Source organism: Apostichopus japonicus, chromosome 22 (assembly GCF_037975245.1).
Source record: "Apostichopus japonicus isolate 1M-3 chromosome 22, ASM3797524v1, whole genome shotgun sequence".
In the NCBI taxonomy this organism is placed as follows: domain Eukaryota; kingdom Metazoa; phylum Echinodermata; class Holothuroidea; order Aspidochirotida; family Stichopodidae; genus Apostichopus; species Apostichopus japonicus.
In genome coordinates, this window is record NC_092582.1 from 7,850,265 (window position 1) to 7,875,026 (window position 24,762).

Here is a 24,762-nt window from a genome sequence, read left to right on the forward strand (position 1 = left end):
TGTGAGATAGTCAATGCCATAACCAGTAGGCTTTAATTATGTTCGGTACGATTTGGATTTTTTCAAATTACCTCCGCATAACATTCTTCACCTGTGATAGCGACCACAAATACCTGAATGGTAATTTCAATTTTATATGATATTGTATTACAAATTCAATGAATAATTGTAATAAAGAAACTGGATAGAGTAATTTCATTATTGGGAATAATATCATTTTTTCTTGCACCACATCTTTCCCTGTAGACTTTAACTTGCTGGAAGTAAAAATTAATTTGGATTTTCCAATATATAGGAACCAAATATATGTAAATGAGAGGCGAAGATGCAGAATTTTGCCTTTTAATACAGAGAAAGTCGAATATGGAAAAGTAAAAAGTGACCAGAAACTACAGGCAGAGGTTTTCTCATATAGATAGCTAACAAATGTTTTTTAATTTCACCCTTTGGGTGTCAATGTAATATAGATTTAAATAATTTTTTTTCAAGTTTTGATATATATAGATTTGACATTTGTGTAAAACTGCATTTGGTGCATTGTTAGCAACAGTCCCTATGGGAGGAGATATATTTCCTAACATGTTGTTTTTGGAGATATAAATCTGATATGAAAGATGGATTCCAAGGTGACCATGATGAGGATACAAGCATAATTATTAGGAATGATCTATCTGGTGTTGCTTATCAAACAGATAGGATGCAAAAATGATCAAGTCGCTATACAAATGCAGGGATACATTGCAGTGTTTTTTGCATTCATAAAATTTTTAATTTATATCGTTATTCTATATAATGTTATTCTATATAATTTTGTAAATCTTCAAGTTTGCCATGGAGGATTTGAAGCAGTGCTCAATAAAGATATTTTCTGTCCGGAAAATGTAACTTCCTTTGCTTGATCTGGGTCTTCTAAGTTTGACACACAATTGGCCATTTTTGTTAATAATAAGAACTTTTTCCAATATAAAAAAAAGTGAGATCTTGATGAATACGATTGTGCACAAACTGTTTACCTTGCTACTCTCTTACCTGTCTCCCACTCCACATTTGCACTTTCCCCATCTACTTGACTACACATTGGAACATTTTAGCACTGGGCCCTCGCTCCCTGGGCACTGCCCACTTACTCCTCTGTCCGAATCTACCATTCAGGAAGAATGCTACGCATTTTCGTTATCAGAATTTGCTTTAATGGTTTTGATCATTTGTTACGAATTTCATGATTGGATTTGGATCTATTTATACTGGAATCTCTTTCCCGTCACTACTAGGAAGCAACGTCGAAGTATCCTTTTATTTTCATGTTTTTTTCACATGTATTGCTCTCCCTCACTGTTCGTTTTGTTCGTACAGACTGTCGAGAAACGAGGAAGTACCTGGGGAACAACATTCTCAGCAACCCCCTGCGGACCAAGATTGGATTCTCTCACTATTGTCTGTGATGTTTCAGCCACTACTTAGCTAACTAGCATCCACCCAGAATCCTCCTTGGACCAGAGCCTCGGATGCACTGGAGCCACCGGCCAGCAACACTCCCGGATCAGGAACGGAGACAGTTGCCATCGGTCCCTAGAGACCGATTTGAGGACACAGACCTAGATGTCTTAGAGCTAAGAGCCTCAGAGACCTGGTAAGAGTGTGGGGATGGGACTCCATGCTTTGAGGTATCTGATTCTCAGGCATAGGAAGCAGAGGAGAGAGACATCAAGGATGTAGATGTTAAGGGTATAGACTTACCCCCAGATAGACAAAAGCCTTCGAACCTCCACCGGGGCACAAGCCACCGGAACGGACGTCCAAATTACGGACGACAAACGAGGCATCACAATCTTCTACCTCGTGTGTCCCTGTGGAGGCAGTCTGCCTCGACAGAGTCCAAAGTTTACATGCTAGAAGGAGGGGGTCTGCCTTCTCAGCTAAAAAAGACAAAGCCCTGAAGGTACACGACGAGACCTGGAAACAGATCTTTCAGGTCCCTGCAATTTCTCCGGAGGTGAAAGACAAACTCAGAGTAGAGCCGGGCATATATGTTCCGGTTGGTTTAAAGACTCCCAACGCAAGAAGCTGGATCAGATGTCCTATGAACCCGAGCAGTCCTCTAGAGTAGGCATGGTATTTCCCTCAATGTTCATGCTGGCAGCGGAACTGCTCATGAGACATCACCAGCAACTCCCAGAGGAAGAAGATTCCCAGAGGATGAAGAACAGATCCTGGACTGGGAAGCGGCCCAGACCTCAGAGTGGGATGGATTTTGGAGGTTTCCGAGATGGTGGCAGCGGCAACTTATTCTTCAAGACTTGGGAACTTCTACTGATGGAGTGCGGGCTCTCAGGTTGATCCATGTTGAGCGTTTGAGTGAGGTCACAGACGTTATGATGTACCTTTCCATCAGGGCAAACAAGTACTGACCATGAGGAACTACTGCTCAGCACTTGCTGCAGTCCATACAGGGTTTCTGGACGGGTCCACCATGGGCTGAAACGTTGTAATAGCTGGGATAATTGAGTGTATGGCTATCAAACAGAAGGTCTGTTGTCCGGAAGCTCCCACACTCCTGGAGCATAATGGGAGTCCTCAGAGTTATGGCACGGAACCCTTTTGAAACTGGTTTGAAATGGCCCGGAACCCTTTTGAAACTGGTTTGAAATGGCATCGTCATCTTTACGTCACCTAACGTACAAGACAGTGTTCTTAGTAGCATCAGCCAGAAGAAGGAGCTGTCTCCACCTGTTCTCCATGGCCGAGTGCCACATGCATTTGGATACCCACAGGGTTCGCCTGAAACGCGACCCTACATTCTTACCAAAGAAAAAGAAACTGGACTTCATACCAAGGGACATTTTTCTTTCCAAAAATGTCATCAGTCAGGGAAGACAGGCTATGGTGCACACACTGCACAGTTAGGGAACTATGGTACATTGAGGGAACTAAAGCGTCATGTGCGTTATCACAGCTATTCATCCTCCCAGACGCACCCCACTAACCAGCGTCTAAGGAAACTGTCTCAAGATTGTTGGTGCAGCTGATTCAAACCCAAGCTGCAAAGGGAGAAAGATTACGAGCACATGATCTTAGAGAGCAGGCGTCTTTCAAGGCTCTGTTCGCTGGGGTCCCTATGGAGCAGATGTTTTAAGAGCGGCACCATGGAAGACTTGGTCAGCTTTTGTTGCTGCACACTTAACCAAAACCCTTGCGGCTTTTGGGCGTGCAGTGTTGGAAGTACCCTCGGGTAGGTCCCACCCGTTGTACCTCCCACCATTTTAACAGTGCCACTCCGTGCAAATGTGGAGTGGGAGACAGGTAAGATTAGAGCGGAGTAAATTCCCCAAAACTTACTGGCTTGGGTATTTACGAGCGACGATACTTACCTGTCTCTCCCTCCACCACGCACAGGACCTATACACCTACACAACATACTTCAACTCAACAGCTGAGTGTCACATGACAGACAACGCCGCTCTCAGTAGGAGCTTCGCAGATCATCGGAAGGACCCAATGTTTACAGGACCGGAGAAGTTCTATCATTCTAGCCTGCACCTCAGAACCGTTATGGTTTTACTGTTGTGCTTATATTTATCACACTTTGCAGCGACTTGTAGATATTGGATGTCACACATAATACCTCACTCACTCCACCTTCCTACCACTTGGTGAAGTTCTCTGACGATCAGAGGAGCTCACATCTTTCTTTGTTTTCATGACCAGCCCACCCTTCCCTACCCTAGTGTAAAGGTCGGACAAGCCCCTTGTTTCCTTGGGGTAGATCCGGAAGGAGGAGTAACTGGGTAGGGCCAAGGGAGCGAGGGCGCAGTGCTAAATTGTTCCAATGTGTAATAAGTTAGATTGGAAATTGCAAATGTGGGTGGGAGACAGGTAATTATTGTCGCTCATAAATCCCCACAGACCAGTTAGTTTTTGGGAATTACTAAAAGAATAAACAATGCATTCACCTCTCTAGACTAAGTGTACTTAATGGCATGTGGCCTTAGGTTTAATGTATTCTGATGCAAATGTTGGTTAGTATTATGCTATCTCAACTAATGATTTACATTGTTAAATCCATTCCAGGGCAAATCTTTAAGGATTTTCTTTGGTGACACTCTGGGATGTACGCTGTAGGAGAGATGTGTAGGTCGGTGAATAGAACAGCCATATATGTACACTGTAGGAGAGATGTGTAGGTTGGTGAAGAGAATACCAGCTTTTGGTGTTACAGCCATGTATTATTTTCCTCAATTTGGGGGTAAGCCCTAATTAAAGTTATAGTGCGATTTGAATTTGTTGAAAACATATCGAGCCATTAGTCACAGTAGACATTGGTTGTTTGAACAGAAGTTTGCTCGTCTCAGACTACCATAGAAAATTTGCCCTGCATTCAGATGCAGTGATGAGCTCTGTACAGCTGTGCCATACATGTTCTCAATAATTGTTAATTAAAATAAAACAAAACTGTTATCCATGTAAGAGCCTGTGTAAGAGAGTGTGTAAAAGCATGGAGCTATAAACAGAAGTAAGTGGGCCTGACATTTTATTGTTAATTAAAAACAACTTTTAGGGGTAACTTTAAATTTTAGTTTGGATATATAAATACAATTATGTCTGATGTTGAATGATCAGTGCTAAACTCCAATTACTAATGAAGGTTATTACAATAGCAGATAGCGGGTACATGATCATGTATGTTCAATGTGATATTAAAGCTTGGGATTATAATCTCAATTAGCAAGGAATCACAATAAGTCCACTGGCTTTCTGGTTCATTTTTGTTTTACTCGTTTTGTTTGTTAAACATTTTGTTCTTGTACTTGGCCGTAGCATGCAGAAAAATAGTGATATCAAACTGTAATGAAAAAGCAAACATGAAACACTACTGATATGAAACAAGAAAAAGAGTGATTAATAATAAACTTCCCCAACTGCTGCTGCGAGCTTGTCGAGGAGACCGGAGACTCTCAAAGAACCAAAATGATTAAACCCGTAGTTGATTGAGCCGATGATACATCTTAAGAGAGAAAGAGAAATATTACGCAGAAAAAATTGTCACAAACAGTGGAATGATGGGTTGACCATATTTTTGTTGTGATGGATGGAGGTAATTGTTAACAGTGCTGGGAGTGCATATGTTACTATAGCAGCTTTAAATGGCAAAGGTGGGCAAAGACTGTAGATGAAGGATTAATTTTGTTCCGTCTGTGGCGAGGGTTCTGAACGGTTGACTGTTTGGTAATATGAGAGTTCGATTCAAACTACATATTACAGCCAGAATTCAGAATGTAACATTGGCTAATCTTTTTCATCTGCCCACATTTGAATTAAGTTTCACTATTCCTGATAATTACCAGGTCAAAGGTCAATATTATCAGGTACTGTACCTGATAGATCTTTCCTTTCCCGGTGACAATGTTTTTATCATCAGATTGAAACAAGAAAAAAAAAGGAGGGGTTGGGAGGGGGGGGGAAGGCATGGAAACAGTTTCAAATGACAAGCATAGATATGATACAACTTATTATTGTGTGGGGTGTGTGTGTATTGAATGCAATGACATAATGGACTATGCGGTCTCATTTTTCAAATGTATTCCATTTTCTTTAGTTATTAATTTACTTGTAAATAATAAAAGGTGATATGGGATGACAAACTTTTAGAATTTCTTCTGTAATTGTACATGACACCAACAAATTCTCCAAAGATTCCTTTTTTTTTTTTGTGCTCTGACACATAATTGAACATATTTTGCTGCAAATATCCGAACAGATTAAAACAAGGATTTGTGGAGCATCGGTTAACAAAGAGATAATTTTCACTCTTAAGTTCGGCTTCTGATCATCCATACTGTAGTTACAGTGTATATTGCTCAAATAACTAATACTTAATTATTTCTATGAAAATCTGCACCATTAAAGAGACATAATCACATGCATGTACTGTAGTGTTAGCTTGCAGAACTTATAATTGAATTTGCGAGTAATTAGTCAATTATTTTTATTTTCATTCACAAGCAGCGCCCGCCGAATGACTTCCAAAGTTTTAGTTGATTAGGACATATATTACTACCATTAAGAACTCACATGAAGCGAGTTACCAGTGAAATTTACCGTAGCCTGCATGGTGTATACGTTACAGCTGTAAAAAGAAAGTTAAAGTACCGTATGTCTAAATATATTCACATAGTTTCATGGCGAGGATATATGCTAGCCGGGTCGATTTGATACATCCCTCCCGGAGAATGCGAGAGGCAGGAATGCCATCCACCTGGTGGGATGTAAATCAGATTATCGAAACGACGGCAATAGATGCAATAAAGACCGATATTATACTTTGGTAGGTGATTAACAAACTACCGTTATACGGGCTAGCTATAAAACTGTGACGATAAATAGATTACCTTTAAACCGGGATGCAGTCGTATTGTACTACTTCTCTCATTCTCTCTCCACCTCTCGCATCCTTGTCGATAATAGCTAGCATTTTGAGCTCTCATTAGGAGTAAACAGTACTTTATAGTAGTCATAACATTTTCGTTATTAATTTTCATTGTCTTTATTATCATTAAACCGGTTCTATTTTAAAAGCGACTTTTGTGTTCCGTGGAATTTTTGTCGACCGGACTCGTTCTTGGGGGATCACGATAAATAAAGCGTTCCGTGTTTTTTTTTTTTGTCGACTAAAAGGAAATTTTCCTGTTGGATGAGACACGTCTGTTTATTCATGGTCTAGTCTTTTAGAGAATGTCATTTGCTCCTAGTGATGTTATGATGATGCGGAGGCAGGACAGTAGTAAACAGTACAACAGGAACAGAAAGAAACACGCTTCCACTCTTTGCTTTATACCTAAAGGTAAGATGATGTATGTGAATTGTTCCATCAGAGATTTTATATCGGACCTTTGCGGGTTAAGGGGGGGGAGGGGTAGACTCTTTGCTTTATACCTAAAGGTAAGATGATGGATGTGAATGTTCCATCAGAGATTTTATATCAGACCTTGGTTGGGGGGAGAGGGGGGGGGAAGAGGGGTAGATTTGATCAATCTTATCTGGCACCACCCCTTAATTCTCTCCCCTGGAAATTAAAAAGCACCAAAAAATTTGTTAAACAAGTGGTAAGAAACCTATTTTGAAGGTATTTTCCTTCAGATATTTTGACAACTTTAGGAATTCATCCCTGCAGGATAAAGGTAACCCTCACCCTCTGACCATCCCCCCCCGACCCCAGGACCTTTGTTAACCAATTAACATACAGCATTTGGAAGAGAAGCTGATCCTCTTGATCAACGATATTGGGAGATGTTATTTGAAAATTTCATTATTTACAGCTTTGAAAATATAGTTACTTTAAGGCATATTTTATGCATCGTGATATGTAAATAAATGTTGATATCTCATCTTCATAATCTCTGTAACCGGAGTCCATTTAAAAGACTCAATGATCATCAGTATAATTCCCAAAGTTTGGAATATTAAAGTTGTTAAACATTTGTTTTCAAATGTTTTCAAAAATAAGTAGTTAAGTATACAGTAAGTAGTTAAGTATACAGTATGACCGAACTTGTTACTGGACTTTGAGGGAGGTGTAAATAACTTAGTAACAGCTCAATTATAAGGAGGATGTTGTTAGGTTGGCTATAAAATGCAGCTTGCTAAAGTCTGAGCAGGCTCAAGAGTGACTATGTTTATTTAATTAATCAGCATATTCAGAAGCAGTACTGATGAACTTTTAATGATTCCACTGGTTAGAAAGTTTGAAGTAGGTCAAAGACTTCAAGCAGCTAGCTCATGCCATATAAATACACTGTAACAGGGAATGTAAATCACTAATTTACTTCTCTCCCTGCCCACCTGTCTCCCCACAACCTCAGCACTCTCCAGTCTACTGTGCCTATAGAGTAAACTGGTAACCTTTCTTAACATTGTGCGCCCTCTGTGACTGACCCCTGCCAGTCAATGACCTCCCCTTCTCAGTCCTCCATCCATAGTGTTTAGAGGTGCATGTGTAACTTTATGCCTAGTCTAATTTGTACAAGAAAAGTCTGGGTAGAATCATATTATTATGCAAATTAAAAACATGTTGGCTATAATCATGAAAAATAATTGAATCTGATAGTAATTAATGCACTATATAGAAATACATTCAAAGTGAATTGCGATTAACAAATAAGATGCAATATTACTAACAGCAAGGAGCGATATGTCAGTATAGTTACAAGCAATATTACACAGAAATACAATATAATATTGCATCTCAGTTTTATCCAGAAACATCAATTTCCCATCATGCTGTTTGGTGGAATGAATGTTACAAGATGTTGCATATAAATACATAACATATATATTAAAACGTTAAATCTGTAGCAAAATATTTCAAGCGATATCACAGCTCTTCTTCAGTTGCAGGAATGAGATGAAAAATTAAAGAAGCAACCGGTAATGGAAAATAATTATACGCCTCAATTCACACAACAATGGGCTCAACAGAGATCTCTCTTCATGAGTATCCATGCAAAGTTAAATCCGAATAAGGTCAAGTTTCTTTCATTTTTTCATCTCATTCCTGCAACTGAAGAAGAGCTGTGATAACGCTCGAAATATTTGTTACAGATTTAACGTTTTAAGCAATGAAGTTGGAATTTTTCTCTTTTAGATATATATATACATATATATATATATATATATATATATATATATATGTATTTATATATATATTGGTTTGAAATGTTAGTATACTGTCCACCAGCCATTAGAATCTTTAGCTCAGATTGTATAAATCTTATCTGTTTGTTCAGTCCACACAGAAGTATATTAATAGGCCTAATCCACATCAGCGACCATTTGTTTCCTTGGGACTGCATGGCTGAAGTAAATATACCCTAAAGATTTTATAGGTATGTTGGACACATCAGATCATCCAAAAGGAATGCCAATCTAGCTGTGAGAGTTGCTTCAATGATAACATGCTAGTCTGGTATTATGGCTATAAAGTACTGCTGTGCAATACCCTTTATTTCTTAGTTCAGGTTCCATTCATCGTTTCAGTTGGCTCATACACTCCAACCTTGAAGATCTCATAATTTTAATTTAAGGCAAAGCGAATTGTTGTCGCTATGATTATCCATACCATATCATTATTAAAATTTATATTTGATGTGAAATATTCCTTGTTCACAACATGACAGTATTCACATATTTGAATGTTAAGCCAGCTCCCTTCTTCATTTCAAATATGAAGCATTGCATAAGGTGAAAGGTCGGCACAACGGTCTGCAGCCTGTGAGCAATTCAGTGTTCAAATTAACTTCTATACTGAATGTATGAGTTTCTGTAGTGTGCACTTATATACAGTGGCAGAGCTAGGGGTATTGGTCAGGGGGGCGAGAATGGTCTGTAGGGGCGCTTTCGACACTATCTAGGCAGAGCGCCACCACAGGTTGGCGCGTAGCGTACACAAATTTTTTGAATAAAGATACTCCCTAGAGCGCCGGAATTGACCCTTTCCGGGCCTTGCTAATTTGCAGATAAACGAAGAATAAATAGGTGTCATCGCCATTTTGTCAGAAAATTACACCAACAAAATGTGACAAATGTCAATAGGTATTTGAGAGCGCAATAAAAAGGTCAATAATCGCGAATAAGTAAAAAGTGGTAAAAAGCTGAAAAGGGCGCCAGCAGTCCATTTGAGTCCGTCAGGGGGGGCATCTGCTCCCTCTGACTGTATGAACGCTCCGCCACTGCTTTTATACTAGTCCGAACATTGGACATGTAACAAATGAGGTCCAACGTAATGTTTTTTCAGCTAGACTAATTTAGTAGCCTATCTATAGTGCCAGCGATAAATAATTTAGACTACAGGTGGTATGGCAAGTTTAGCTATAGAACCATGCACTTCTCTGACATATTGATTGACCATTACCAACATTCAAACACACTATAGAATTTACAACTGCACCAATGTGTTTCAAGGTTCCTAACGTAAAATCATAAATGGTAACAATATACCACCATTGTTTGATTTTCTGTCAAACATTGGCAGGCATTCGTCTTATGGAAATGATACTGCCCTACAGTGCATATATTCCATGCATGGTTTATTTACTGCGTTTTATTTACTGCATTTGACTGGTCATAAAAGTGCACATTTTATGTACTGCCATGAAGGAATTGTAAAAGTGCACAATTTACGATATCCTATTACCACAGTTTGTGGGCGTGTGTTGCTTTCAGAGTTAACTGTCACTTTTTATGGTTTAATGTACAGTACACCTTTTATCGGATCTTTAGTTCTTTGTTTTAATAGAACTGTTTAAATAGGATTTTGGTGCAATTTATCAAAAGCTATATTTATTTTTTAGATTATTAAGAAGTTTCTGATCAATAAAAGAAACTTCCACTTTGCCTATAATATGTTTGATCGATAGTACCATTTGGACAGATGCCAAGATACTTTTGGAGAAAGTTGGTACTTTATACGTGAGAAATTGTAAGGGCTACGATGCAGATCTTCTGCGATTTATTAATCTCCCGCTGACCACAGCAGTCATAAATTTAAGACATAAATTGCTTCTTGTAAAATATAGAACGTTCAACAAAATAGGAATTTGTGTAGATGCAGTCTGGTTTTCAGAGTTAATTTCATTTCTCAAGAAAGTGGCAATTTAAACTGTACTTGGATGAAAGAACAAACAATTAAAGTTTATAATACCAACAATTGGTGTCTTTAATTCTTACCTCAAACTATAAGGTTTTTTGTTGTTTCAACCTACATGCACCAGGTGGGGGGGGGGGGGATGTTCAGTTTTCATTCTCAAAATTCAAAAGTATTTACTAGCACAACCTTACTTATAGTCCTAATCATAGACTAAATATGTCTAAATTTACACCATAGAATTAAACTAATATGCACCATTTGATGTCTAAATTTAACTTTGAATTTTTTTTAAATTTCTGTTAAAACCACCCCACAGCCACACATAACTCTTCTTATGAATTTACCACCCCTCCATAATAGTTTCATGCCCCTACCAAATCTAATCTTGGAAAAATTTAAAAATTTTCCCAACCCCACCCCTACCCCCTATCCCCTCCCCTTTGAAATTCCCGGCTCCATGTCTTGTCTTGACTGGATTATCTCTGATTAACTGCAACATTACTTAGATACGGCGATGTATACCATTAACGTGTGATACATTTGCTTTGGATCGCTGATATTTTCTTATTGCAATATTACTGAACCCTGTTTGACTACCAGCATCAATGTGCCAAGTACTGTATGCTCAAGTTATAAACTCCATCTTCACCTTCATGTTTATATGGCACCGTTAAGTCATGTATCCCGCCTTCAATCTGATAATTCTTTTGACCAGCCAGATCAGTGCACAGAAAGCATTAAATACTCTTGCAGGCTGATTCTACCATTGTCATAATCCATTCTGTCAAAATCATTAAATATACACAACTTCACTAAATCATTTGCTGCAAACTTTATGCATTCAACACCATGATCATTCTACATTCTTATTTTGGGAATGAATCATAGAGTAAAGTGTTAATGTCATGAAATGTTGTCAGTCTTATTGTCTACTCCTCCTCCTCCTCCTCCTCCTCCTCCTCCTCCTCCTCCTCCTCCTCCTCCTCCTCCTCCTCCTCCTCCTCCTCCTCCTCCTCCTCCTCCTCCTCCTCCTCCTCCTCCTCCTCCTCCTCCTCCTCCTCCTTTAATTCCTTCTTTTTTCTTTGGTGTGAGCAAGGACGGCGGGCAACAAGAACTGCCACAAAACTTAACCATATTCCTTATGTCGTCTTTGACGTCAGTGAGTTTACGTATCATCAACCGATTCATCAGAGCAAAATTATTATTTATTGAGAGGAAATTATAGAATTCAATGAATAGTACTTATTTAACTGGAATGATTTATCGTGGCAGGTTTCCAAGAAATTTAATTGAAGAGAAAAGAAACATTAATGACTTTTTTAAAAATTAAGAGATTTAAATTTGGCAATGCATGTTTTCTGTTACTTTTGAATCCAAAATATCAATATTTATTTCTTCTACAGTTACATAATCTACCATAATTCTGAATTCTGCCATGTTGTTAAATAATTTGTGGCATGTATGTAAACTTAAATGCAATAATATAGTACACTAAAAAGTATATACGTCCAAACCTAAAGTCTAAAGTCAAGGTTTACTCTCATCCAATGCTAACAAAATACTACCGATTCTAAGTCTGTAATATCTCTGTGGATTAACTTCCTCTCTGATCTGATCTGTCTCCAACTTACATCTGCAACTTCCTTTTTACCCTAAATTATGTAGAAGGAAACATTTTAGCACTGTTGTTAGCATGTTAGCACACGTTGCCTCGTTGCTGTAACTAATGCATTAACAAATGTATATCATCAAGACTTAATGGCAGAAATAAACGAAACTCTCAAGATTTTCAAGTTTTACTTCAATCATTATTCCATATGAAACCTGGCCATTATAGTTAAACTAAGTATATTTGGATTTTGGTATATATATATATACATATATATATCTATATATATATATATATATATATATATATATATATATAAATAGACGTACAGTGTCATAACTACATCTCATCTAAATCCATACTACAGTACTGTTTCGTCGCAGTAACATTATTTTTAGTATTTATTGTAGACAAAAAATAATATGATATTAGCTTGCTGACTAGGCACTGTTTTTTTTAAATAAGTTTTGTATTTATTACATATTTACATATTCAAGTCACACATCAAAACTCAGAGAGCCCGGCATTTCAATCCTAGCATAGGATCTTCAGTGTTTCAAACTGCCACACATCAGGTTATATGACAGGCAGATTTCTAATACCTCTCAGAAACACAGATCAATTATTCCATTGAATTATCCCATCCCCCCCCCCCCCCCCCGATGAATGCAAAATATAATGACTGTTTCACAGTTGTAGACTGTATGATAATGAAGAAGCATCTTCTACCTTCTGTATAAATTGTAGCTTCATTTAATCCGTAGATCACTATATATGTCCTCAAACTGTTTTCATTCTTTCTTTTATACAAAAAAAAAGCAGTTTTACCTTGTTTTTCTTCTCAATTTGGGTACTGAGAGAGAGAGAGTCTCTATGTGACATTGTGTTGCATAATTCAAGATTGAAGGAAACAATATCTACAATTTAAGGTAGAATTCATACAGCAGAGCAGAGGAGAGAAGAGAAGTTTCTTCTGAGGTTAACGGGGAAAAACTGGAATTCGTATAAACCTGCTGAAAAAGCAATTTCAGGACTAATTGACTAAACCTAAAAATAATGAATTGTAAATAATTTATCAATAAGACTGATTAATCCTTTTAATATGTTTCTCTTTAAAGATTGATATTTTTTGATTATTTATTTTCATTCTTTTCTTTTGGAGGGGGGGGCAGGGCGAGGGGAGGGGAGGTTGTTTATAATTTTCCTGGGTGTTGCATATGTTTCATTTGTTATTTGTTTATTAAACCTTTATTGACGATGCAATTGTTCTATATATGATATATTTCTGTGAGGTTTGTGGTTTATAAACTTCAGTCAGAATTCAGTCTAGCTTTAAATGTCGAATGTATCCCATAATATGAGCTTTTATTGAAGCTTTGAGAGCAAGAAATTGAAGAAAATGAAATAATGTTGAAAAATGAAGCAATTTAATTCATGAATTTAGAATGTAGTGACCAGGATTTGAATGAAGTCTTTAAATTGCTAATGAAACTTTATTTGGTTAAAATGATCAAGCCAGATGTCTTAAGTTTGAAGGATCGGAAAGAAGTAAAAAAGAAAAATTGTGCTTCTTTTAAAACACTTTTAATTTTGGTGATAACAAGTTCTGCATTACTTAAACTTTGATGCGTTGAGTACTGTAAGGATTACAGGTTTGCCTATTGAGAAATAAAACTTATTTGTTTCAAGTTGTGAAGATAATAGTTCCCAATTTATCTTTTAAATTATCAGAAAGGAATTAAATGGAATCAGTAAGCATAAATAAAGGATTATTTCATCTTGGGAATGTTCTGTTTTCATAATTATATTTCTGTTTTTGTGAGTTTGGTCAAATGGAGGGTGCAAAGAATGATCGTGCAAAATAGTGCTACATTTTACAAGTGTTGTAAAAAAAAATTAAATAATATATATATAAATATTTAAATATCTATATAATGTACACAATTGTAATGTAGAAGTTTGTTGTTGTAAAAGCCTGTCTGTCAGAGGAGGAGGAAGGGATGCGTGGGGGGGAGGGGTTGGGGCAGGGGGGTCGGGGTAAGCCTGAAATCTTCCAGAGTGTTTTTACTGAGAAGTGTATGTGGTTGCACCCCTGTACCAGATAAATTGGGAGTTCGGCAGCAGTCAATTGCCTTCACAGGCAAAATGGCCAATAATTTCTTCAAGGAAACAAATATTCTGAAATTACAAATTTCCATATTTTCATATTCATGTTCCTCAAAATTCATGATCATTATAGTAATAAGAATCTACTTTATTTTAGTATATATGGGATTGGGTGCCGACAGGATAAATCGCAGACAAGATCTGGACGGAGAGGAATATTTGCGTGTAACGCTTTCCAACCGATGTCAAGTTTACAAAGTCGCTGGTCGTCTACGTGTAATAATAGTATGTGTCTCGCTGCTTGCTACGACTGCACAAGCCTTGTCAGCGAAATAACAAACACACAGCTCTCTTTAAAATTGAACAAATCTTCCCACGTTGTGACGATGACAACGATGATGATGATGATGATGATGATGATGCTGGTATATCCTAACTCACGCAGAGATTTCTATGGGGACATTGACGGGTTGCCATGGCTACAGTAGCAACATTCTACTCAGCTTTGCTTGGTAATCAATATAATTGGTCAAAGCAGTGTTATGATCATAGCTAAATTGCAGATAATTTTATCACAGGAGAAAAATGTTTAAAGAGGTTGAGAATTTATAAAGGAAACGGCCAAACTCAAATGTCACGTGCACTATGTGAACTGCTCATGAATACGTCGGTACGCAGTGTAGTGCCATCAAGGATGAGAAACGACTGTCAAACGAGTGTTCGTCTCAGCCGAGATTAATGGAGATCTATCTCTGATTGCCGGAGGAATGCTGCGGTCTTTGCTGGATGCATGTCTGGTCGTACACGCTGGAAGGATCTATACTGTTGACATATTGTGTTGAATTATAGCAGGATCGCTGCTGTCGCGTTTTTGTAGTTCAGATATACGGCAACAATGGAAAAGAGGGATTTCTGGAGATGATGTAGAATTAAGTACTTAAAGACAAAGCCTGGAACATGGGTTTTATAGTCATTGTTTTGTAACCGTGTTCCATTTTGCATTGCTCTTAAAGATGTCAAAATTGAAGTTCAAATTATGAACAATGAGTACGAGTCAAAGATAAATTACTTTGCAATGTGCATCATAAAACTAATTAAAACATTTACTTTCTTGGAATGCCGACATTGCTCGTTTTTTTTTCCAGTGAAATGAAGAATCACTTTCGAAACGAAAGAACCCTTAAATATTGATGTTTGCAGTAAATGTTCAGGATAATGATCAATTTAAAGAAAATATTACCTATAGCAAATTGTAAAAGCAAAAACTCAAAACAACAAGTTTTATGTACATGTCCCACTATTGAATACATCTTAGTCATGTATGTTGTTTTTATTCCATGTAAGCTTAGCTTGGGACGCCGCAGGTAATGGATTTCAAGATCGGGGCAACTGTGTTCATCTTTTATAAGTTGTACAAGCAAAAGATCAACCTAAAATGTGATATTGTCCAAAACAAAATGGAAAATTTAGGTTTAAACCATGCTCTATAGTGTCAAATGTAGGGTTATGTGCTATGTGTATGTTGTTATAATTGGCCTTATTATAGATATTATTTATCATACCAAAGAATCGTTCAACAGAACCCTCTGCAGTTTTCATGGTGTGGCAAGTTTCAATCAATTTCAACTGCTTCTTGCATTGTGTAACAGTACACGGCGTATATGTCACAGACTATGTGTTTTATATGGCTTCTGACTGCAGTAAATAATAACTGTACCGTAAATAATGACAAAGATTTCTTTCGCGTGTCTTAAATTTTCTCTATTTACACTCATTCTTGCGGTTATGCAAGCGAGTCAAAGGTGTACAGACTGCCATACAGAAATTCGTGCAGGTTTGAAAGCATAAGAGTATACTACAGCACAGGGTGAAGAGTCCCAGATATGCATTTATGCGTGTGCTCTTGTTTATATAAGTCAGAACAGGTGCATATGAAATGAATATTCATATTATTACATTACAGTATCACCCAGTTGGGACAAAGTTTTCTATACTGTAGTGTCATGTCCTGCTTCAGAGCACTCGTATTGTCAGTACGAGCAGTATGAATATCATGTTTCTATCAGATCAAGGTTAGGAACTGTATAGTTCTGTCAATACAGTACCAGTGCTTTGATAGCATGATATTGGAGGACAGTTTAGAGAGGTATTAGCATTAGGAAATCGTCCCAACTGGCTGTACAGTATAGGTGTCTAACATGCATGTATGCTTTATATGCAACTTGTTACTAAACATGGACTACAGGTGAATTAACAGACATATCAATAGGTTCCAGATTTTATATTATCTTCTAATCTATTTTTTGAAGGCGTAACTGCAAGTTTTGTCGTCAGTTCAGGGTGACATCACCTAATCGCCGTAACTTCCCAATATGAATGTGTTGTCTGTCTTTCTCTGTTACATTTGGGTGTACATGTGTGTGTGTGTAAGTGTGTATGTTCCAGTACGTGTACATTCCTTTAAGAGCACAGTTTCGTTTCGATGTCTGGCATATCAATTACAACCACGGTTGCCGCCACAAACGCTCTCAGGCGCATAGTAACACATGAGAAATGGTATTGTACGGCATGTGCGCTCCTCAGGGGAGGAATAAACTAAACCAATATAAAACCATATCTCCCTGAAGAAGAATTTGATGCAATCAAAACATTTCCAGAGGAGGGTTTTTTTTGGGGGTTGTAAACATTAGTAGTTGTGGTATTATGTGCTATTTGTCGTACTATAGCTGGAGGGAGCTTTGAGATATATATGAAGCCTCCTGAGAATTTAATAGTATTATATATACACCTACTGTTGTTCAAGTCATACACCAATATATTTTTATTCACACTGTTTGTCTTCTCCTATTTTTTTTTTCATTTTTTTTTTTTTTTTTCTGTTAGTAACCTTTGGAAGTGGGTATGACTTATGATAAACCTGACAACCAGTGTCAACCACAGAGATTGAAAGTCAATTAATTTTGGCTGATAGCTATAGTATAGCAAAGAATGGGGCAAAGAATGCTTATATAGTTGAGAATCCCTCGAATTGGGTACACTATAAATTGTTTAGCTTAAGGTATTACATGTACCCAATTAATAAGGTTGTCTCTAATTAATTCTTCCTTTCTTTCTCGCACTGTAATTTTTGAGAGTTTACAAATTAAATATTGAACATACGATTTGATATTTTCCTCATTCATCTGGCTTATAAAATGGTTAGGATTAACTATTAACATTCTTCTACCTATTTTTGGAGCAGGGTGGGATTGAGTGATGGAACACACTTCATTATTATCATTCCCTGGATAGACAGACACATTATCATGGGGGATTTAAGGGGATTCATATCTGACACCTTTTCAGCCGTCATAATGTCACTTAAACCATTAGAGTGAGAGCATTGGTTTTACACTCAAACCATTGGAGAGAGAGCATTGGGTTTACAATAATCACAGATAATCAGCCAGCTATAATTGACACAATACATGCTACTTGTTGTATTAAACATTACATTAGAAATGTCAAAGAAATAACTCAACCCATGTTTTCATGTTTAGAACATTTTCATATCATTTATTTAGTAATATTATTTTAATAACAATAGAAAAAAAATACACATATAATTGAGTAAAGTTAAATATATAGCATCGATACATTGTGCAAGGAAGTATTCTGAGATGCTTTGTGGCAATGACAAATAGAATACCGCCTGAATTCAAGAAAACGTTAATAACAATATAAAATATTTACACATATAATTGATAAAGTGAAATATATAGCAACTATACATTGTTGAAGGAAGTATTCAGTTAGAATACTTCTACAACAAATCAAGAAGACAATTTAATAGCTAATAAATGCAATTTATATTTGAAACAATAAGACTATTCATCTAACATCTTTGCAGTAGATACCTTGATGAACTTCAGACCTATTCTTTCCCTTTTCTAAACAAATAAACTTGATAATAGACATAACAGTCTCTGAGTTATTTACATTGTATTAGGTGATGTCAAAATTAGATACACAAGAAGAAGAAGAATGTTTCCGAAACATTGCTAAATGAAATTTAAAATGACCTCCTCTCCCTGAATTCCCCTCCACTCTCCTCCCCTACTCTCCTCTCCTCTCATCTCCTACTCTCCTCCCCTACTCTCCTCTCCTACTCTCCTCTCATCTCCTACTCAACTCTCCCCTCCCCTCCCCTCCTCGTCGAGTCAATCATCATCCCATCTGTATAGCAGCTCAATGTAACAAACAAAAGTCAGCAAAATTAGTCTGATGAATTACAGAACATGGACTGTGACTAAGCATACTTCTCTCTCTCTCTTTTCCTTAACATTGATTGAAAAGGAATTGGTATGATCCTGTTTCATATCAGATATTAATACAGATAGTTAATGATATTTCCGTATACTACACGAAAAACACAGCCCTCGCTATGGAGGTGAGATATCAGCTCATAACATATATATTCTCAAATGCATGCTGTTTGTAAAGCTACTGCTACCTTCAGGAACTGTATAAAATATTTGATTTTGTCTTTGAAAGAGTGGCTGCCTAATAGATTGGAAACCTTTCAAGTGTATCAAGGGTAACAGTTTGAAGGATTGATATAATCAAGACAATTGTCCCTTGTCACGTAACATAAGGGAGTCTGGGATGGGTTTTCTCTTACTATTTTATTTTTCTTTCCTCCTTTCCTCAAGCGCTTCTGTTTTTCTTCTTACTGTTTTCTTTCCTTGTTTCCTTGCTTTCTCTCTGTTCCATTTCTAGTAAATTACTCTGTATCTCAAGGGTCTTTCTTATTAATAGCAAAGTACCGTTTGATATGTAATTTAAAATGATCTCTGCTTCTCCGCAAAATACATATTTTCTGGTGAAGGAGACGGCACTCGGTATGTCTGTGTGTGATATGCCCATGGCTTTTAAACGTGATAACTCATGTATAATATGCAATCATTTCATGATTGTTATGTGGATTAAGTGAATACAAGAACAGTGTTGATTTTCATACAGGTCAAAGTCTCCTCTGGTCACTAAAGAAAACAAAAACAAAAAAACTGATTAACAGATACAGTAATTATCTAAGTAATTGGATTAATTTGTAGTGCATAAGGTTCACCTTGGTCAGTAGCAGTAATTCAAAGCTTCTTTTTGAAGATTATCAAAGTTGAAAGTCTGGAAACTATTGTTCAGAGAGTGTTTACAGATTCACCTTAAATGTGAGTACCAGAATGTGATTGTTATCTGTGGAGGTCAAAGGTCATTCGCCATCAAACTGTGAAATCTTGCTAGCTGAGTTACATTCAGTGTTCTCATATAAAGCATAGCAAGGAATCTAAGCTTGTTCATTTTTTCCATTTATTTATACATATCTTTTATATTTCGATTATCCAATGCGGATAATTTATAATCAGATCATTTGAGTTTATATCGAAGCCCTCTTGGACAAATGTTATTGTTAAGACATACAGACAGTAGATCAATATCTTTCTTCAGCTAAGATGTACAGTAATACATACAAATAACTTGATCTGGACAGTTGCTATGGTTCTAGAGTAATGCCAAATATTTAAAACATAAGGATTGGAGACGATGCCTATAATCTTTTGCATATACATTTGTAAGAGAACAATTTTCCCCCTAGCTTTCATTTATTAATTTATGTTGTTTTTAATAGGAAAGGCACTACATCTAAAATATTCAGATGGCAAAACCTAATTCTATGGAATTAAATGACAACCAGAGGCCATTCATTTTAAGAATCAATAGTTTCCTTTCCTTGTCCTTCTCAGAAAAAATCCTCTCTCAAGTGAAACATTACCGACAATTTTTGTTTGTTTGTTACACAATTGGATGGACGTGAATAATCAATACCGTGCATGTATATAGCTAAAATCAAAATAAAATAAAACTGTTAGCAAACTGCTTATCCACTAGAGAGCCTGTGTAGGAGAATGTGTAAAAGTAAGTTGGCCTGACGTTTCGATCCTAGCAGGATCTTCTTCTGTTACTTGTCATTTAGCCTTTGAAGAAGATCCTGCTAGGATCGAAACATCAGGCCAACTTACTTTTACACATGTATATATCTGTCATAAACTTATTCCTTGGATACAGAAGGGATCAAGTAAGAGGTCATGAGATGTCTTCACATTGTAAGATATAGTGGCAATTTAGGTTTGATTATTAACATATTTGCATACTTTTTGACCAATCAATGTGTCATATTCACATATACAGTAACTAACCTTAAACTACACGATTAACTGAGCTGTTAAAGCATAAATGTAGTAAATGGTTAACACCCAAATTTGGCTCATCTGAATTGGAGAGTTTGGGAACTGTTCATGCAATAAAGAAATTTTGTGTTGCACAAATTTCATGTGATATAGTCTTTGCCTAATTTCAGTTCTTTCTTGTTCCCTGCTTTGGTGGATTTGTAGTGATTAAACTGATTAAGCTTAGGCTATTATACCTTATCTCTCTGTGCTTGATCATGGAGCGTAATAATTGAACGTTTACAGGTTTTTGTTTGTTTAGTTAATGGTTAATGGTTAATGATTTTGCTTCGCTTAATAATTCCTTTAAATTTCTAAATATAACAATGACCGCTTCAGTAAATGAAGCTGACTTTGACTCGAGAATTATTTGACTAACACTTAATTCTTCAAACATCAATCACTTTGGTAACATTTTTTTTTTGATCAATTCAATGAATAGATCAAACACAAGTTGGTATGTAGTTATATACAGATCACCTCTTATCCTAAGTAGGATTATTTAAGCACGTAGGCCAACGCAAACAATAGAACCACTGTTTATGCAACTCATGGGTTATGTAACAAGCCATTTAACAATTTGCTGTCACCAATAGAACCATTATAGGCCTACTCATAAACATCTATACAGTGGCTGCACTGGCCAAGGCAATTGGGGGGAGGGGGGCAACTAGGGGGCAAGGCATATTTCTTTTGTGGGGGGGCTCAAAACATAACACTGACATGGGGAGGGGAGGGGTACGAGGGGTACGAGTATATATAGGTTTCATTTGTTTAATGAACATGCTGATATGGGCGGTCGCAGTGACTTTACGGTAAATCGTTTGCACCATAAGGGCAACAGAAATGAATTTCTTTCGAATGTAACAGCTTTTCTCAATTAAACCCACCTAGTCAGAGTGCATTTAGAATAAGAAACACCGAGTCTGAGTCTAAAGTTTGTTTTCCGAAATTCATCAGCAAACATGTATTGAGAATTTTAACAGTTGGGAAATTCTTTGAGTTTTTTTAACTCCAAAGTGACATAATTTAGCACCATTTTTGCATCCAAGCACACTACATTTTACCAAAATATCCCACAGAGGTGGGGTTACCTGCACCATTAGATCCCGTACACTGCCTGACATCACACATAACACCTTACTTCCCCTTCCCTCAGGCTCCCCCTCCCACTCCCCAACATAATGGGTGGTTGTGCCCCTGTCAAGGGGAAAATTGTTTGAACATTCACATGTTTTGGCTATTTGTAAAATAATTATAAGGAATACGGTTGCTATAATTGGAATGTTGTGATCCCACAGGGTTCTTGCAGCAAAAAGTGTTGTCTTTGATGGCTTTTGTTTGAGGCAAAACCAGTTCGCTCTTTGACTTGATTGTTTTATCCTCTACTTGAGTAGAGTTCAAAATGTATCTAACGAGGATGTGACACATGTTTCATAATATTTTAATCTCAGTATCAGAGTCCTTTCAATAGCTTCAGAGGGAGTGAGAATGGGAATCAGAAGTTGTTCCCTGGCAGATTGCCAAGCAAACCAGTACAAAACTTGCCGCGGTATTTCGATCGATCAGTAAATAATAGACGGTTTTGTTGGCTTTCGGTCCTGCGATATTTTTATCGGTGACAGGTTTTTTCCCTCTGAGCGGAACTGATGGCCTGGAGTGCAGATGTGGAAGTACACACCCATTCAATGGTGTAGACAGATCTCACAGAGTGTGTATCAACCAGAACAGAAACGTATCTTTTAATTTTAAAATAGGGTGGCTACTCTGTGAAAACTGCTTAGTTCTTCACTAGGACGTTTTTTTACTCAGATTCAGTCCTTACGTGTTACCCTCTCATGAAAACACTGGTGAATATAATCTGGTTTGCCCAAGTAAGTGTATCCCCATTAAGTAACAAAGAGACAAGGATGTGAAACAGCCTAATTTCAATATCTTTCTTTCTTGAGGCAGCTAATTTATTTGTAGTCGTAAAGGCGCTGGTTAATTTTAAGTGTTCTTTGGAAAATGCCTTCTTAATTACACAGTTGAGAGATAGGGAGCTGTCATCGTTGATATGAAAAGTTCCCATAAAACTGACTATGCCGGTGACGATGTGAACCACATATTTTTCTCATCTACAGTCGTGTTCCATGAGCTGAAAATCTCGTTGAATATCTTATCCCGCTTGATATTCCAAGAAATCTTATAATGATCGATCACTTCTCTCTGTGGAAGCTACAGTATAGCAATTAAATGTTATGCGCATGAAGTCTCATGATGCTAGAATTCTTATACCAAGCTATCTGCTCAAAGTATAATAATAAACTGTTCTTGTTCGACGGTTATCTGTTTATGAGTTCGTACGTCCAACAGCGTACGCAGTGTTGTCGTGATGGTGTGTTGTCATATATGCTAAGCTGAAGACTAAACGTTGTATACTGGCTGTTCTTGTGTGTATTATATTGCATCATAGGAAGACTTCTCATAATACAGTAGTAAGCTGCGGTATTTACCTGTTCATTATCTTCGCACTGAGCTGAGCAACATTTGGATTTTACTGAATTGGGATCCGTCGATAATTTTTACCTGAACATATTTGATACATTTTGATAATGGTATATTCCTTTTAACTGATTTTAAAATCATAGAACATTACAAAGCACATGAAATTGTCTGTCTGTGTAAAATTCTGAACTTGCGGATTTCCACATCGAGATTCACGGTAGCCTAACATTACATTAACAATAACAAACCTGTTAGTCTATGTTCTCATCACCAAACTTAATTGTAGACCTACCTCGTATAAAAATTTCTGTGCCTTAGTTTGATTATCATCTATTACCAACGTTGCCTTTGGAAATATTATGGCCGACAAACATAATGATGTGGAGACATGTGTGGAGATGGAGGCTTCCCATGAAACAAATCATGATGATGTTCCTGAATCAGGTAGGCTACGTAACGTAAGGTCGGACAAACCTGCGTTTGAGCTATAGTCTAGGCTGGCTTAAGTTAGTACAAGGCCTAGCCTACAGTACCTCGCAACAGATAACTATACTGTACACATCGACCGACTGAATAGCTCACCAGCTCAAACTCAAAGCAGTATTATGCTACTTACAGTACCGTATTGTGCTTTGATGACATTTTTGACAGAGCATTACTATTTTACTGACAAAACGTGCAGTTAAGCGTGGCCTTCCATCACCTTTTAAAGAGACATGTAACTTAGGGAGTTAGGCCTAAAGCCAAGTTAAAGTTGCTTGATTAGAAAGTAAAATGTGGCACTAGAATAGTGGTCGTGTAACTTAAATGTTAACATTAGATTTATGTACCAATGGCGCAACAGTTTTCATGAACTGAAATTTGATAATGTGAAAGCAAGCAGTCAGTAACATGCAACCGAGCCAGAAAAGTGAACTGACATCTGATATTTTGAGGAGTAACTGAAGGGCTTTCCAACCTCAGTTTGTCAGTAGCTTAGCTCCCCTACAGTATGCAAAAACTTACCATGGCAACCATCCTATAAGAAGAAGTTTCTGTTGAATTCGCAATTCAACCTGACAACCTAAGCAACCTGTATACTACTCAAAATAAGCTGTGGAATAGTTTCTGAAGACAAAATGAGAGGATACTGTTCCTAAACAAAATTACTATTCCTAATGTTCATATCTGAATACTTTAGTTATTATGTACAAAATTTCTAGTTTACAGAGCAAGTTTTCCGCTGGAGAAGAGTTAAATTCGAATCAATAACTACATGGGGGCATAAATTTGGCTTTTTGCAGTAAAAAGATACCTTTTACCATATATACTACAGTTTTAGTTCCACTATAAGTTTCACAACTTTAAATCAGTCACAAAGACTACTGTCTGTGAAAACACATTTAGCCTCATAGGATTTATTGACTGCTAAAGTATTTTCCTTTTTCATTGTGCCACTGTAGACATGAATCTATTGTACTGCTCAGTGACATGGACCAGTAGTATTTAAAATGGTTTTGCAAGCAACCTTGGGATAGCAAAACATATATTTGCTATTCTACCGTACGTTGTAAAATATAAGCAATCAAATTGACAACTTATTCCATACTTCTTGAAATTATGGGGGAGAAAAGGGTCCTGTGGTTATTGAACCTGTAGGTTTAATTGACCACAGGTAA

The 24,762-nt window shown here is 37.0% G+C and overlaps 2 protein-coding genes across 4 annotated transcripts in view; one reads left to right on the plus strand and one right to left on the minus strand.

Moving 5' to 3' along the window:
* The window catches only part of LOC139963609 (disabled homolog 2-interacting protein-like), a 509,980-nt gene extending 486,936 nt beyond the window's left edge, over window positions 1–23,044 (minus strand). The window contains exon 1 of the mRNA XM_071964560.1: window positions 23,039–23,044. The gene's annotated coding sequence lies outside the window, so the exon portion shown is untranslated. The remainder of the gene's footprint in view (window positions 1–23,038) is intronic.
* LOC139963613 (band 7 protein AGAP004871-like) overlaps window positions 1–24,762 on the plus strand; it is a 91,793-nt gene that overhangs the window by 45,078 nt on the left and 21,953 nt on the right. Inside the window, exon 1 of one of the 3 annotated variants that reach the window (XM_071964566.1) lies at window positions 6,715–6,838. The exons of 1 other annotated variant lie outside the window; for it this stretch is intronic. In XM_071964566.1, coding sequence (XP_071820667.1) covers window positions 6,730–6,838 — 109 coding nt within the window. In that variant the 5' untranslated portion in view covers window positions 6,715–6,729. Of the gene's footprint in view, window positions 1–6,714; window positions 6,839–23,030; window positions 23,549–24,762 lie in introns of those variants that run through there. One more of the 3 variants, XM_071964568.1, reaches the window with a different exon arrangement.